Raw genomic sequence first — 13,543 nt, 5'->3', positions numbered from 1 at the left:
ACTAAAATGGCCTTGATTAATATGAAACTTAAATTAGGCAGTGGACCAATGTATTGTACCGCATGTTAAAATTATTATTTGACGTGACATTTATAATTGATTGTCTTATTTTAGACACATACGGCGCGCTCTACAAGATTCAGTCCATTCAGACAATTTCGTACAGGTGCCTTTCTTCCTGCTATTTGATTCTCTCAAGAGTTGTTCGACGCAGCATGTTTGATGTTTCTTCTTGGATCTTGTTTTACATGAGACTGTTAAGTAGAGCTGTTCAGGCTCTAGAGCATCAAGGGAACGATCGACGACAGACTACACCAGCGACGAGGCAAGATCTAATGAGAGAGAGCTACAACGTCCATGCTCCATGCTCTTTGTATCGTTTTGAGATTTTCCTGCAAACATTTAGATCTGATTATTTAAACAAATTTTAGCTGTTGGTTAACAAAATTGCATCCTAAACAATCCTCAATTTAGCTGAACCTTTAGTTAATTTTTGAGAGCAGTGTTAAGGGGGCCGAAAGTTAACGGTGGAAGGACATATGTTCGATTAGATCTACGATCTCATAGAGAAAGCCTGAAACTTGGCGTATAGGTAACCGTGTAGGTTATCTCCAGCGTCAAACCGTGACAAATATTAATATATACAATGAAATATATGAAGTTCATATATTTTGAACTGCGGTATTAGATACATATGATACATGATCCTCGCAGTAGATAGCGCTATTTAAGCAATAGCGAAAATCAGACCTGAAAAAAAAAAAAATCAGGCCTGTACGTACGGGATTCGAACCACTGACCTCTGCGATACTAGTGCAGCGCTCTACCAATTGAGCTAACAAGCCAACTGGGAGCAGATCGTTGAGTTGATTCGTAATAAACCCGTGAAAGTGATAAATATACAATGAAATATATGAAGTTCATATATTTTGAACTGCGGTATTAGATACATCTGATACACGATCCTCGCAGTAGATAGCGCTATTTAAGCAATAGCGAAAATCAGACCTGAAAAAAATCAGGCCTGTTGGCTTGTTAGCTCAATTGGTAGAGCGCTGCACTAGTATCGCAGAGGTCAGTGGTTCGAATCCCGTACAGGCCTGCTTTTTTTTTTTTTTTTCAGGTCTGATTTTCGCTATTGCTTAAATAGCGCTATCTACTGCGAGGATCGTGTATCATATGTAAATATTATTATATTAAACACATTTCTGCAGATTTGACTGCTAAGGAGACAAAGTTTCTAACGATATAATCAGATCATCATTTGATTTTTATACTAAAGAAAGCTTTCGTGACTACAGTTATAATATCACCATGCGTAAGAAATTATGAAAATATATAGGACATTGTCATGTTACCCAGACCCCATAATGCTAAATCGTCCATGGTACAGTTTCTCGATTCAGTAATTTTCGAAAGTTACTTAATATACAAGTTAAGTAATAAGTCCAAACTGGAGCAAAAATTCTAGCCGTTTCTAAAGGAATTTCAATTACGTTTTAATGAGTAAGAAAATAACTTTGTCATGCTGCGGGTAACCTCATAAACCCCTGGTGCATTTCTGTGTGTGTGTGTTTGTTTGTTTTTTTCCTTTTCCGTTTTTTTTTCTTGACCGAAAATGAGACTAAATTTTGAGAGAAAGACACTTGTCCTAATTTAGAAAACATGTGATAGCGAGAAACACAGAACTGAGCGAAGTCAGTTTGATAGACCTGCAAGAAATTTAGACAGCTTGTTAGGTGCATGTCGTTAAAATGCCAACAACAAACTAAGTCAAGCATGCGTGCAGTAATTTGTGCTTAATTCTACTATTCTATAGGGGAATCCTTGTTTACAATATTTGCCTCATTAGCATAAGCAATTCAGTTTCTGATGGAGCTAAAAATAAATTAGTTCTGAATATCGAAAGGACAAAGTACGATTAACTCGGCCAATGAATACGAGCCTTATGCATTGAATACTTTTTGTGCAACACGGGTTTAAAAACTCAAAATTTTGCATAGAATGTATGAGCTCATTAGCACTTTTGCCACCCAGAAATTTTGCAGTTTTTGATGGACTATTTCTCCTTGAATATTACACCCAAAGAGCTAAAAATTTCACTATGTACTAAGGTTTTCTAGCTCTTTAGCTGCCTGAAGTCAATTTGTATCTAACATGCTTCCTTCTTTACGCAAAGCCGTATGCAAATGAGCAAAAATGTAAACAATGACGTCAGCATGAATCCGCCCTCTAGGTTGATAGTGCCTTAACGGCAAAGGAATATGAAACATCAAGATGTTTCGACCTTTCTAATTAGTCAAATACTGCCCGAAGGCTTACTTACTCAATTTAGGCCGAGAGTGTGCGAAGAAATTTGAGGATTGAGCACTTTTGTATCATGTCAGAGCAAAACTACTGACACTAGTTGAGATCATAACCGTAACTGTTGCTATGCGATAACTGTTGACTCTGTTGCTAATTTCTTGCAGAGATTGCCCAAATAGTTGGAAAGCTTCAAGATCTTTTTAAGACGCCTTTCCATAAAAAATGTCACCGAGTTATTTCAAAGTTACTCTTTGAGTTCAACCTGACTACAATAAATTTGAGTAAAACATTTCTTCGAACATCTCCCGCACAAATCATCGCACAGAACCTGAATCCTTGCAAGGCTGTTTGAATATTCATCTTCCTTTATCTCTTTAATTCTTGACTGATTCTTGGTAGTTTAATGATAGTATCATGATTTACCTGTTGCGAGCTTCAAACTTTTAGCTTCTACTGAAAGAAGATAACAAGCTAGAATACAAATTTCTTCGCTTTGCATGTGATTTCTTTCCTTTTTTTCGGTCGTGAATTTGAATCAGTGACGTCATTGAAGCTCGTTCATTTTGATTGACAGTTAATATCGAAAGAGGATCTTGTAGTAGTCTAAGCCTAATCTGGGATTGATGGGAAATGTCTCTGCATGCATATGTCTTAAAATTTTTTAAGGTAACTTTGTCTCACATTACCGGTAATATAAAAAAAGTAACGAAAATCCGACAAATTTATCCCCTTTACCACAATTAATAAAACTTATGAGATTTTTTAAGTTCTCTTAGTTTTTGGGCATTTGTGTTCAAGAGAGGAATTGAATTTGACATCAATTATCATAGAACCGTAAAAGAAGACTAAGGAAAAAGAAACAAACAAGAATTCCCCTCCTCACCCCCTCCCCATCCCCCTTCACCCTCTCCCCATCCCCCTCCCCCTCCCCTTCGCTTGAATTTCTGATTTATTAGCATTTACTTGCATTTGCAGTTATTTTTTCCTCCATTTCAACAAATTAGAGTCTAACGAATAATTACAAGTAAGATAAGAGGATGGAGAAGGGCATAATATAGCAAGCTTATTAGATGCCCTTTACCTTAAATTACATTTTTTCATACAGTAAAAAGAAGCGATTCAAATATAAGATAGAAATATAACTTCCGGGTAGGTTACTTCCGGGTAGGTTACTTCCGGGTTCCGCCATGTTGAAAATTATATTCTGAGAGGTCCTAGGGATGAATTTGTGAAATCAAAATGGCGGCTTGTATTTATTCCTGCGAAGTATACGTGCATCAAGAGTTCCGGAAGGTAATTCGCGCGCAATGCATTCTGGGATAGTCTCACAAAAAAAGTGGGCACCAAGCGTGACAATATGGCGTGTGTCTCTGTATTCAATGCGTTCTTTGAAGCGTGTCTTTATCTATAATACAGTCTTTTTGTTCTTGTAAGTGATATCAACTGGAAAATAATCTTCGTGGGTATTATATTCAAAAGGTAAGTTACAAATTTTAACTTTGTTTTAGCTGTTTTTAAGCTTTTAATGGTAGTAGATTCAATCCTGCGCGCGAGTGACATTCGCGAATACAAGAACTGTCAAAAGTCAAAGATTCTCATCGTATTTTTATTACTTTGCAGCCGTTTAATGACATGGTCTTTGGGCACAGAAATTGTGCAGTATTTGGGTGCCATAACAGTGGGAAAAAGCTTGAGAAATGGGCTTCACAGCAATGCGAAGTTCACGATTGTTTACACGGCACTCCGCCATGTGACTGTCCGCTGCCGTTCAAGCTATTTCCGTTCCCTACTGAACGCAAAAACAATGAGGGTAGAAAGCGCTGGATCCATCTTCTAAAGAGAAAAGGCCCGAAAGGAGAAGTCTGGCAACCTAATAATTCGTCGAGAGTCTGCAATGAGCACTTTGTTGATGGGAAACCCACGAAAGAAAACCCTGATCCTGTACTCAAAATGGGCTACGAGACAAAGTCTACTCGTAACCGTAAACCGCCTACTGATAGATCATCATTACTAGAAGAAATGAAACGTTTAAGAACTCAAGATAATACTCAAGATAATACACAAGATAATATTCAAGATGATACTCAAGATAATGCACATGATAGTCAAGATGCTCCTGTGATTCAAGAACCAAGTAGTTCCTCGTTTATAACAGAAGAAGAACATTGTACTACTGCCGGTCGACCCGACCATATCACTCACGATCATGCATATTCGTTTGGCTGGTACAACCTAGAAGATCCTGACTTCTGTATGAAAGAAAAATGCTTGCAGGAAAGACTCAAGCAGTTCAATGAGATCAAAGATCTCAAAGAAAAACTCCAAGAACTTGAAAGTGAACTCAAAGCATGTAAGATAAAACTCAAGGCCAGACAGCGTAAGGGACTAGAACATTCTGATTTGAAAACAAATTCATCTGTTCGTCTACTAACCGGCCTACCATCAAAACGAGTATTCAATAAGTTGTTTGAAGTAGTGAAGGGAAACATTAAAAAAGTAAACTACTGGAGAGGCCCAAAAAAAATCTACTAAAAAAGGAAGAAACTTCAAAAAAACACTAAATAAGTTTGGCCCTAAAAGAGCTTTGTCAGAAAAAGATGAGTTTCTTTTGACCTTAATGAAACTTCGACTTGGATCAACAAATGCTGACTTAGCACAGAGGTTTGGAATTTCAACTACAAATGTAACAAATGTTGTTACTACCTGGGTGAAAATCCTAGCAAGTGAACTTAAATGTTTGGTTTACAATCCCTCCATCGATGTTGTGAAAGCAACTTTGCCCGCAAAGTTTAAAAAGCCAGGCTACTCTAATGTACGCCACATCATTGATTGCACAGAAATATTTATTGAAACCCCAAGCGACCCAAACCTTAGAGCAGCTACGTGGTCAGACTACAAGCATCACAACACTGCTAAGCTGTTGGTATCAATAACACCACATGGTTTTTTCAATTTCTTATCCAAAGCATGGGGAGGGAGAACTTCAGATGTGCATCTGACAAGAGAATCATCATTTTATGATATCATTGAACCTGGCGATGAAGTGATGGCAGACCGTGGATTCACAATTGCTGAAGACCTCTTAATCAGAAGCTCAAGACTACACATCCCCCCTGGTAAACGTGGACAAGAGCAGTTCACTAAAGCTGAAGTTGCTAAAACAAAAGAAATTGCAAATCTTAGAATCTTTGTTGAGCAAGCAATAAGACGGTTGAAGACGTTTAGACTGATAAAGCATGAACTACCAATATCACTGCTTGGCAGTATAGACAACATTGTACTTATTTGTGCAGCCTTATGTAACTTGTATAGACCCTTGGGTAAAAAATGATTAACAAGAAATGTACAAATAGCTAAAAAGATTGACAGCATTTAACCCATGAAAGAATATAAACTTCATAAATTTAGAGGATACCAATATGTATTAGTCTAAGTTCTTTCTTAGGTTAAATGTTATTCAAAATCTCTGCTCTACTAAGTATTTACTAGCAACTAGTATAGAGTGCAATCACTTAATCTTTCATACAAATGGTACCAAATAATACTAAATAGTGTTGATAATGGTACATAACAAGAAACTTAAGTATTAGTATGATTTAGTACCATTTAATGCTTCAGCTATTAAGTATGTGCACTCTGAATAAGAACTGTTATATTATTTGCACCACAAGGACCTCACAAGAGAAAAATTATTCTGGTAGAGTGATTACAATCATTAGATATAATTTGTAAATATTTTTCTTCATTTCACAGCTCATGTGTCGCTGAACACAAATAAATAATATATTATTTATTATTACTATATATATAACTGCAAACAATATCAAACTGTAACATTTTCAATCATACTGAAGTGTGGTCAATGCATTACTTGTATAAAATTTCATGATTTGATTCATCCATTCCAGTTTCCACAACAGACAATTTTACTGTTCTATTCAGAGACTATTTGAGTTCAATTTAGAACTGTCAGACCAGTTTTTCCAGATATGAAATTGTAAAAATTCTAAATTGTATATAAAATGTACAAATGTATTTTTAGTGTTTACACCATGTAAATAAAGTTTTGTATCAAGTTATAATTAACGAGCATTCATTCACTTAAATACTTATTATAAAACCAAATTAGGTTTTGCTTTATCTTTTCCCAGTAATCATTATTGAACTTGATTAGCTCCAGATGATAACCCTTTTGGGTGTAGACCAGGAAGTGACACCATGTTCTCTTTGTCACAGCCATTTGTCCCTGTATCTGTGCAAAATATGCATGCTTCTCTTTCAAGACAATTTTGCCATTAATCTTTACCAGGTAGGAAAGATTGTCTTCTGATGGTAAATCATTAACAATAGAATAAGGGCAATTCACTTCTAGCACCCCTAATCCACAACAGGAACATTCAACAAGCAGATCAGGGGATGCTCCAATGAATTGGTCAGATTCATCAATAAATAGTCCACACTCTCTGAATTTTGCATCTTTGTGCTCCCTCTGAAACAGTTTCACATACTTATCCTTAGCAACTTTCTCCATGTTTCTTCCATATTTTAGAGCAGGTAAATGTTCCGATGGTCCATTACTTTTACCCTGGATTGTGTCCACTAGTTCCTGTGCATCACCCCCCTTAGTTTTAAGGGTTTCAACTTTTGTGTACACTCTATAGAAATTAGAGGCAGTTAATCGGTCTTTTCTGTAATCGTGCCATGCCTCATTCTCAGACTGACCAATGGTGCCTTGTTCAATCAGATGTATATCATCAGCACTTAAGTCTTTCTTTGATGACTTAGGCATTACACATTCAGGTACTTCAGTATTAATTTCTATTGTAACGGAAGTTGAACACGGTTCCTCAAACTCAGCCGTTGCTAATTTGATGAATGCCGATTCTGGCAACAAGTCCTTCAAATTATTATAAAACGACTTCCTCTTTCCTTTTGGAGTCAGGGGCTTCAACTCTTCATGTGAATTGAATAACTTTCGGCGACTATCGATGGCAGGTCTGGTCGTCTCTAGAAAAACACAAAATAAAAGTAAATTAATTGCTAGGTTACAAGCTAATAAGAACTTTCTTATTTATGTCCCCAGATAACACTTATGTCTATCCAGTATACATACTGTAAATACTTTGTTTAGAATTTTAAACATAATAACATACCTTTATTTAGCTTTGAAGCCTTCCACTCCATATCACAAATTCTAGAGGGCTTGATTACAGTCTTGTTTCCTATTGGAACATTCCACACACACTCTTTGGACGTACATGCAGGATTTGTCATACCATTACGGTTTGCTGCTTCAATTCTGAACAGCAGTGCCATCACATGAATACAAGAACCACTCATACTGAAACAAGAAATAACAAATAGTTAGGGTATATGATAGACATAATATTTTAAACATTCTAAAGTATAATATATATTGAGCTTAGACCAACAACATTAGTCATAAAATCGAGGTATATGATAAACACGATATTTTAGGCTTAAATTTTGCATCAGTTACAAGTTAAAGTCTTATAAAACAGAAAGTCTAACATACCCAGCAGTACAGGTACAGTAGGCACTGATAATCTCTCCATTTTTTCTTGAACAAATCCATGATGTATGTGGTGTATCACCAACCTTCATCGAATGCGTACATTTTGCTTTCAAGAAGCAAAAATCCATATTTTCTAGTTCATGGTAGAAAACTTCTTTCAGAAAGCCCGAGTCAAATAAGCGGTATGCTTTCCCCTCTTTGTACTCATTCATGACCCGTTCGTGCAGTTTAATATCCTTTCCAGGATGATCAGCCATCAGATATTTCGTAATGTCACTTAGAAATATAGGAGGCCATGATGTTAGCCCATCTTTTTCATCAATCCATCCGTCCTTTAGCCCAAGAGGATCGGGAAGCTTGCTGCCCTCAGGAGTAAACAATAGCTTCGCTCTCTCAGACTCCGTGATGCACATTAGTTCTTTAGCCGATGCTTGTACTTGGATTCCCATCTCTGATGCTGCAAACACACGGGCTACAAGTTCAGCTTTAGCTCCAGAAGTTTTAAGATTTCGTTTACGGCAAAATAACTTGAGAGCGTCCACCTTCCATGTGTTGACTTCCTCGAGGGAAAGCTCACTTGTCTCGCTCATTTCCACGCCAAAAACGACGAGAAAACTATATGAAAACTATATACAAACTAGTGAAAACTATATACAAACTATTATTAAAACTATATACAAACTATGATCTAATTTAAACTGGAAAAAATTGTAAAATCGCGAGGTAAAAGTGTATAAATGTTGACGATGCTTTAGTTATCAAGATGGCCGCTGTCACGCTTGGTGCCCACTTTTTATATGAGACGATCCCAGAATGCATTGCGCGCGTTTCGATATCGGAGACTCTTGATGCAGGTATGGAAAGTATCCTAGCTTACGACAGTGGTTCATCGTCTGAAGAGAGTGATGAGTCTCCAAAAAAGAAGCAAAAGATTACAGAATCTGGTGACATCAAAGTTTGCGAGGGAAACAATAGAAAAACTGAAAAGTTAGAATCTTCCATCAAGCCTGCAGTGCAAGTTAGATTACTTTCAAGTAATCTTTCCGAATCAAAACAGATCGCAAATACCTCTAATTTATCCGAAATTACTCAAAACGATTTCTCTGACCGCTTAATTGATGATAAACACAAAACACATTCGCGAGATTTTTTCCGGACTAGTTCTGATAAGAATGCAAAGTCTCCGGCATTGTTCAATTCAGCAAACCAGAAAACGATGTCATCTTCAAACATGACGGGACCAAATGTTAAGCCTTACGTGTCCAAGAGACAAAGAGAAAGATTGGCTCAAGAAAAATCCTTAAGTATTACGGCGAATCAATCACCACAAGAGACTGATTTAACCTTGACAAATGGCTCATTAAAAGGAGCAGATTATCACCCAGATAAAAATGAATTTTCAAACCGTAAGGACACAGATCAAGTATACAGACCATCAAAGAAGTTGCATTTAAATCTTAAAGGTCACACAAAGGGTGTAAACTGTGTCAGATGGAATGTTACAGAAAGTTATCATCATTTGTTGTTGTCTGCATCTATGGATCATACAGTTTGTGTTTGGGACACACGTGAAGGTGGAGCTTGTATGCAAAGTTTGGCAAATCATACTGAAGCAGTGAAAGATGCTAAATGGAGTGATTGTGGGTCACAAGTGTTGAGTTGTGGTTATGACAAAACTGCAAGACTCTTTGATGTAGAAACAGGTATTTGAAACATTGCGGGTGTATAAAGTTGTCAAATTGCATGTATAATAATACTTTTCTCTACATTATGAAAACATTAAGCAAGACAAAGGTGATGAGGTGAGAGAAACACAACTTAGATTGAGAGTATTATCTTGATTTAATGTTGTAATTATACTCAACAGTGGTGCAGCACTTGGAACAGGGTGTGTGTTATTTGGGGGGAGGGGAATTCATCTTGTATACTAAGCCAAGTACAAAGCCTCACTCAAAATTTTCCAATAAACTTTTAATATCTGGTTCTTGAACACAGACTGGTGTTGTTCAAATGAGAAATGTCCTAGCACATATAATTTCTCCAAACATGATCCTGATAAAAAGATTTGAAAAGATTTCCAGACTGAATATTTTGGCAAATTAATTTTCTGCTTTGCTAGTTGAATGATGATTGTGGGCCCTGAAACATGGGGGGGGGAGGGGGGAGGGGAGGGGGGGCTGAGAATCCCATCAGATATTTGCTTGGAAAAGCTGGAGCCCTTCCTGCCCCTGTTCATTGTGTATTTCAAGGTTTTGTTTTTTTTATCAGTTAGATTGTGAAATGACAGTGTCGGCTGTTTGGGCCAAATGATGATTCATTTAGTGTTTATTCTAGATTTCCAGGTCCAGTGCTTAAAATGTATTGATGTATGCTACTTTTTATTTTGACAGGACAGGAAATCAAAGTGTTTCCACACAAAAATTATGTGACTTGTGTCCAGTTTCATCCTAGTCACCCAGCTCCTTTTTTAGCTGGAACTTTTAAATCTTCCATCCTGTGTTGGGACAGAAGGACAGGAAGTGTAAGTGCACAGTTACCATACTTACTGGATTGATGTTCGAGCCCCGGCCGGACTGATACTCATGGTCTTAAAATATGTGAGGAGAAATTGCTACCTTTCTATAGTCAAGAAATCGATAGATATTTTAGTCTTCTCAGATAAGGTCGAATAAACTGTAGGCCCCGTCTCCTGCAGGGTTAGGGGTAGGAGATGTTAATTTCCCCCGCACGAGATTACTGTGTCATGGATGTCCTCCCCTGGGGTGAGATGGGTGGGAATTGGCCCTGAAAAGCCCCCATGGGGAGTGGCCAACTAACCTACATATGTATGTATGTTTGTAGAATCTTGATGTAACAAATTGTTGTTAGAATATTAATGAAATTTTCTACTTTGAGAAAGTCTTTTGACATTAGAGTCAAGGTAAAGATGGGCTGTTATTTTTCTGTGTTTGTTTAAAAAAAATGTATAATGATAGTGAAAGTTGATGGATTGGTTTATTATTTACCCAGGCCCCTAGATGTGGGCTAATGTTTTACTGCTTTGTCCCCAGTGCAATGGAGCCTAAGACAGCACCCCCACTATAGTTATTAATGATTAACTTCTATTAACTGATATGAAAGCTGTTAGAAAGTGAACATTGTTTTACCTAATATTTTCAAGCTCAGCTGCAGGTGATTTTTTGAGTGCTTGACACAAGAGCAGTGGTCAGGCGGCAGAAAAATGCCAGCCACACAGGTTCACTCTACTTGGTGGAAATCATTTTTGGTCCTTGACCCACTGTAGGATAATATTTGGATAGAACTTTCATTGGTAAAATGTATTTTTTTTTCAATAGGTTGCATCAACATACTCAGCTCTATTTGGTCAAGTACAGGATATGGCATTTTTACCAGAGGCAGAAGAATTTATTTCTGCTGCTGAGGTTGTCAGACGGAATTCAACAGACAAGGGGATCATGGTGTGGGACTTTAGATGAACAGCAGTATTATCAAATCAGATCTACCAGGTAATTGGACTGTAATTTGAGTAAAGTACCTTTAAACCTCTGCACCCTTAAACATCAGTCTGCATATTCTCCATACTGTTCTCTACACATTTCCTAACATGCTGGAAAGGAGAGTTTGTTTTACAATCAAGAACCTCTTTAGGTGGTGATCATTTCCTTTATTCTTGTGACCTATGTTTCACTTAAAATCCATTTCAATGTAACTAATTGTTAAGTTTTAACGTGGACTCTGTTTTTGTTCATTGATATTTATTCATATATTTCAATAATTATCACAAGGTTGGTCACATAAAATGTTTAATTTTAAGATGTGTCATTTAGTTGTTCAGTTGTTCAGTTGTTCAGTTCACTTTCAACCAAGCTAACCAGTTATTGTAATGTTGCTAAACAGTTATTTGCCACAAGTACAGAGGCAGTCAAAACAGAACCTTGATGTTTGATTCAGGGCTGATGCTGTTAGGAGAAACTGGGCACTAGTTAGGGTTTATTGAGAGATAACCTCTCCAAGATTCTTGGATTTTACCCATTAAAGGGTGATAAAAGTATATTATTTTGGTATTTTCAGGAAGCCTTTACATGCACTTGCTTGAAGGTCCACCCTCATGAATCACATTTTGTGGCGCAATCAAATGGAGACTACATTGCTTTGTTCTCAACAAGAAAACCTTACAAGCTGAATAAGTTCAAAAGATATGAAGGCCATAAGGTAATGAAATTTAATATTTAATAGTACAATAACACTTGCCTTATTATGACATTAAATCCTGAGAAACTCCCTGCCCTTAGAAGATGGTCCATCTGAGAAAAAACCTGTTCCTGTGAAAATCCATCAGTCTAAAAATCCATGGGTTCACTGGCCATTTTGACCAAAATGCTCCCTAACCCTCACATTAATTCCTTGTCAGGACCCCTCCCCCCCCACTGACATGCCATAGTTACATACATACATACATAGTTTATTTGATAATGCACCTGTTACAGAATATGCAAGACTGAAGTCCTGATGTGGACCTGCCTATTTCCCAACCCATCTTTGACTCACTGCCTGAATAAAATCACATTTATTCACAACCCATGTAGCAAACAAAACAGTGATTTTTACTTTCATGTTGTATACCTTATGATGTGGAAAGTCTAACTTAGAATCAGATTTAAAAGACTGATCCATCCCTTTAGGAAATGTAAAATGCTTGATAACAAAAAAACTTGATAAAAATGAACACCTTTCTTATTAATCTTTAATTTGTCATTTTTAGGTCTGTGGTTATCGTATTGGATGTGATTTTAGTCCTGATGGAAAAATAATTTGTTCTGGCTCAGCAGATGGGAAAATGTTTTTCTATGATCACAGCACAGCTCATGTGATGAGGACAATAGAGGCCCATTCTGCTCCCTGTGTGGATGTTGCCTATCACCCCACCCTACCCAGCTGGGTGGCAACTTGTGGGTGGGATGGTCAGGTTAAAGTTTGGACATAACATTTGAGCAAAGCAATTTTCAATTAGTTGGTCTGGAAAAGTCCATTCTTGACATCCTCACTACCAATAATATATAATTGACTAATTAAAAGCAATGGTGCATAGCTCGATTGCATTTCATACCTCATCATTTGCATTATAATCATCTCTGTCATTATGATAACAATGTTCAAATGCCTATAGAAAATACAGTAATCTGGAATTGTTTTAGTTTTGCTTCTCTTCACTTAGTGACTGCTGATTCAATCAATCAGATGTAAAATAAAAACTAATCAATGAAATCAATAAATGCCTCCTTATTCACTTACATTTTCCCTTTGTTCAGGCAGTTTTCTTGTTTTCACTTTAACCCTTTAACTCTCAAGTGTGACCAAGAAAGAATTTCTCCTTTCAACATCAATTCAATATTAAGCAAACAAGAGATGAGAATCAAGAAAAATATCAATTAGGGGATTACTTGTTGATCCAATACCAAATTCTCAGAACTATCATCATAAGAATTGTACGGTAGACAGTTGGGAGAATTTGTAATGAGATCTTGGAAGTGAAAGGGCCTAGTAAACCTTGGTGCCTTGAGATACATGTAAGTAACTGTGCTCTTATTGGCTTTGATCAATTTTCACCCACAGTAGAGATGCACACAATTCAATTTTCTGAGTCTAACCCTCATTGCAAGACAAGTAACAGGTATATAACACCTCTCAATTAACAACAAT

The 13,543-nt window shown here is 36.9% G+C and overlaps 3 protein-coding genes and 1 pseudogene across 4 annotated transcripts; 3 read left to right on the top strand and 1 right to left on the bottom strand.

The window, feature by feature from the left end:
- Positions 1-3,573: 3,573 nt before the first annotated feature.
- Positions 3,574-6,389, top strand: LOC148728075 (uncharacterized). Its single transcript, XM_088763103.1, has one exon. It carries the CDS (start codon positions 3,940-3,942, stop codon positions 4,837-4,839), a length of 900 nt encoding a protein of 299 aa, XP_088619229.1. The 5' UTR covers positions 3,574-3,939; the 3' UTR covers positions 4,840-6,389.
- Positions 4,779-6,389, top strand: LOC148728076 (uncharacterized). Its single transcript, XM_088763104.1, has one exon. The coding sequence runs from the start codon at positions 4,925-4,927 to the stop codon at positions 5,636-5,638; it is 714 nt and encodes a 237-aa protein (XP_088619230.1). The 5' UTR covers positions 4,779-4,924; the 3' UTR covers positions 5,639-6,389.
- LOC148728074 (uncharacterized) lies at positions 5,133-8,433 on the bottom strand. The gene is made up of 3 exons (XM_088763102.1): positions 7,844-8,433; positions 7,461-7,648; positions 5,133-7,314 (listed from the first exon to the last, which is right to left on the bottom strand). The coding sequence occupies exons 1-3, from the start codon at positions 8,431-8,433 to the stop codon at positions 6,401-6,403; spliced, it is 1,692 nt and encodes a 563-aa protein (XP_088619228.1). The 3' UTR covers positions 5,133-6,400.
- A 173-nt stretch (positions 8,434-8,606) lies between these two features.
- On the top strand, positions 8,607-13,130 carry LOC111346501 (WD repeat-containing protein 25-like; annotated as a pseudogene). Its single transcript, XR_016002443.1, has 5 exons — positions 8,607-9,546; positions 10,234-10,364; positions 11,179-11,349; positions 11,915-12,055; positions 12,606-13,130. The product of XR_016002443.1 is annotated as a WD repeat-containing protein 25-like (transcript).
- Positions 13,131-13,543: the final 413 nt, after the last annotated feature.

Source organism: Stylophora pistillata, chromosome 6 (assembly GCF_964205215.1).
Source record: "Stylophora pistillata chromosome 6, jaStyPist1.2, whole genome shotgun sequence".
Classification (NCBI taxonomy): domain Eukaryota; kingdom Metazoa; phylum Cnidaria; class Anthozoa; order Scleractinia; family Pocilloporidae; genus Stylophora; species Stylophora pistillata.
This window is presented reverse-complemented; position numbering and strand designations above follow the sequence as displayed.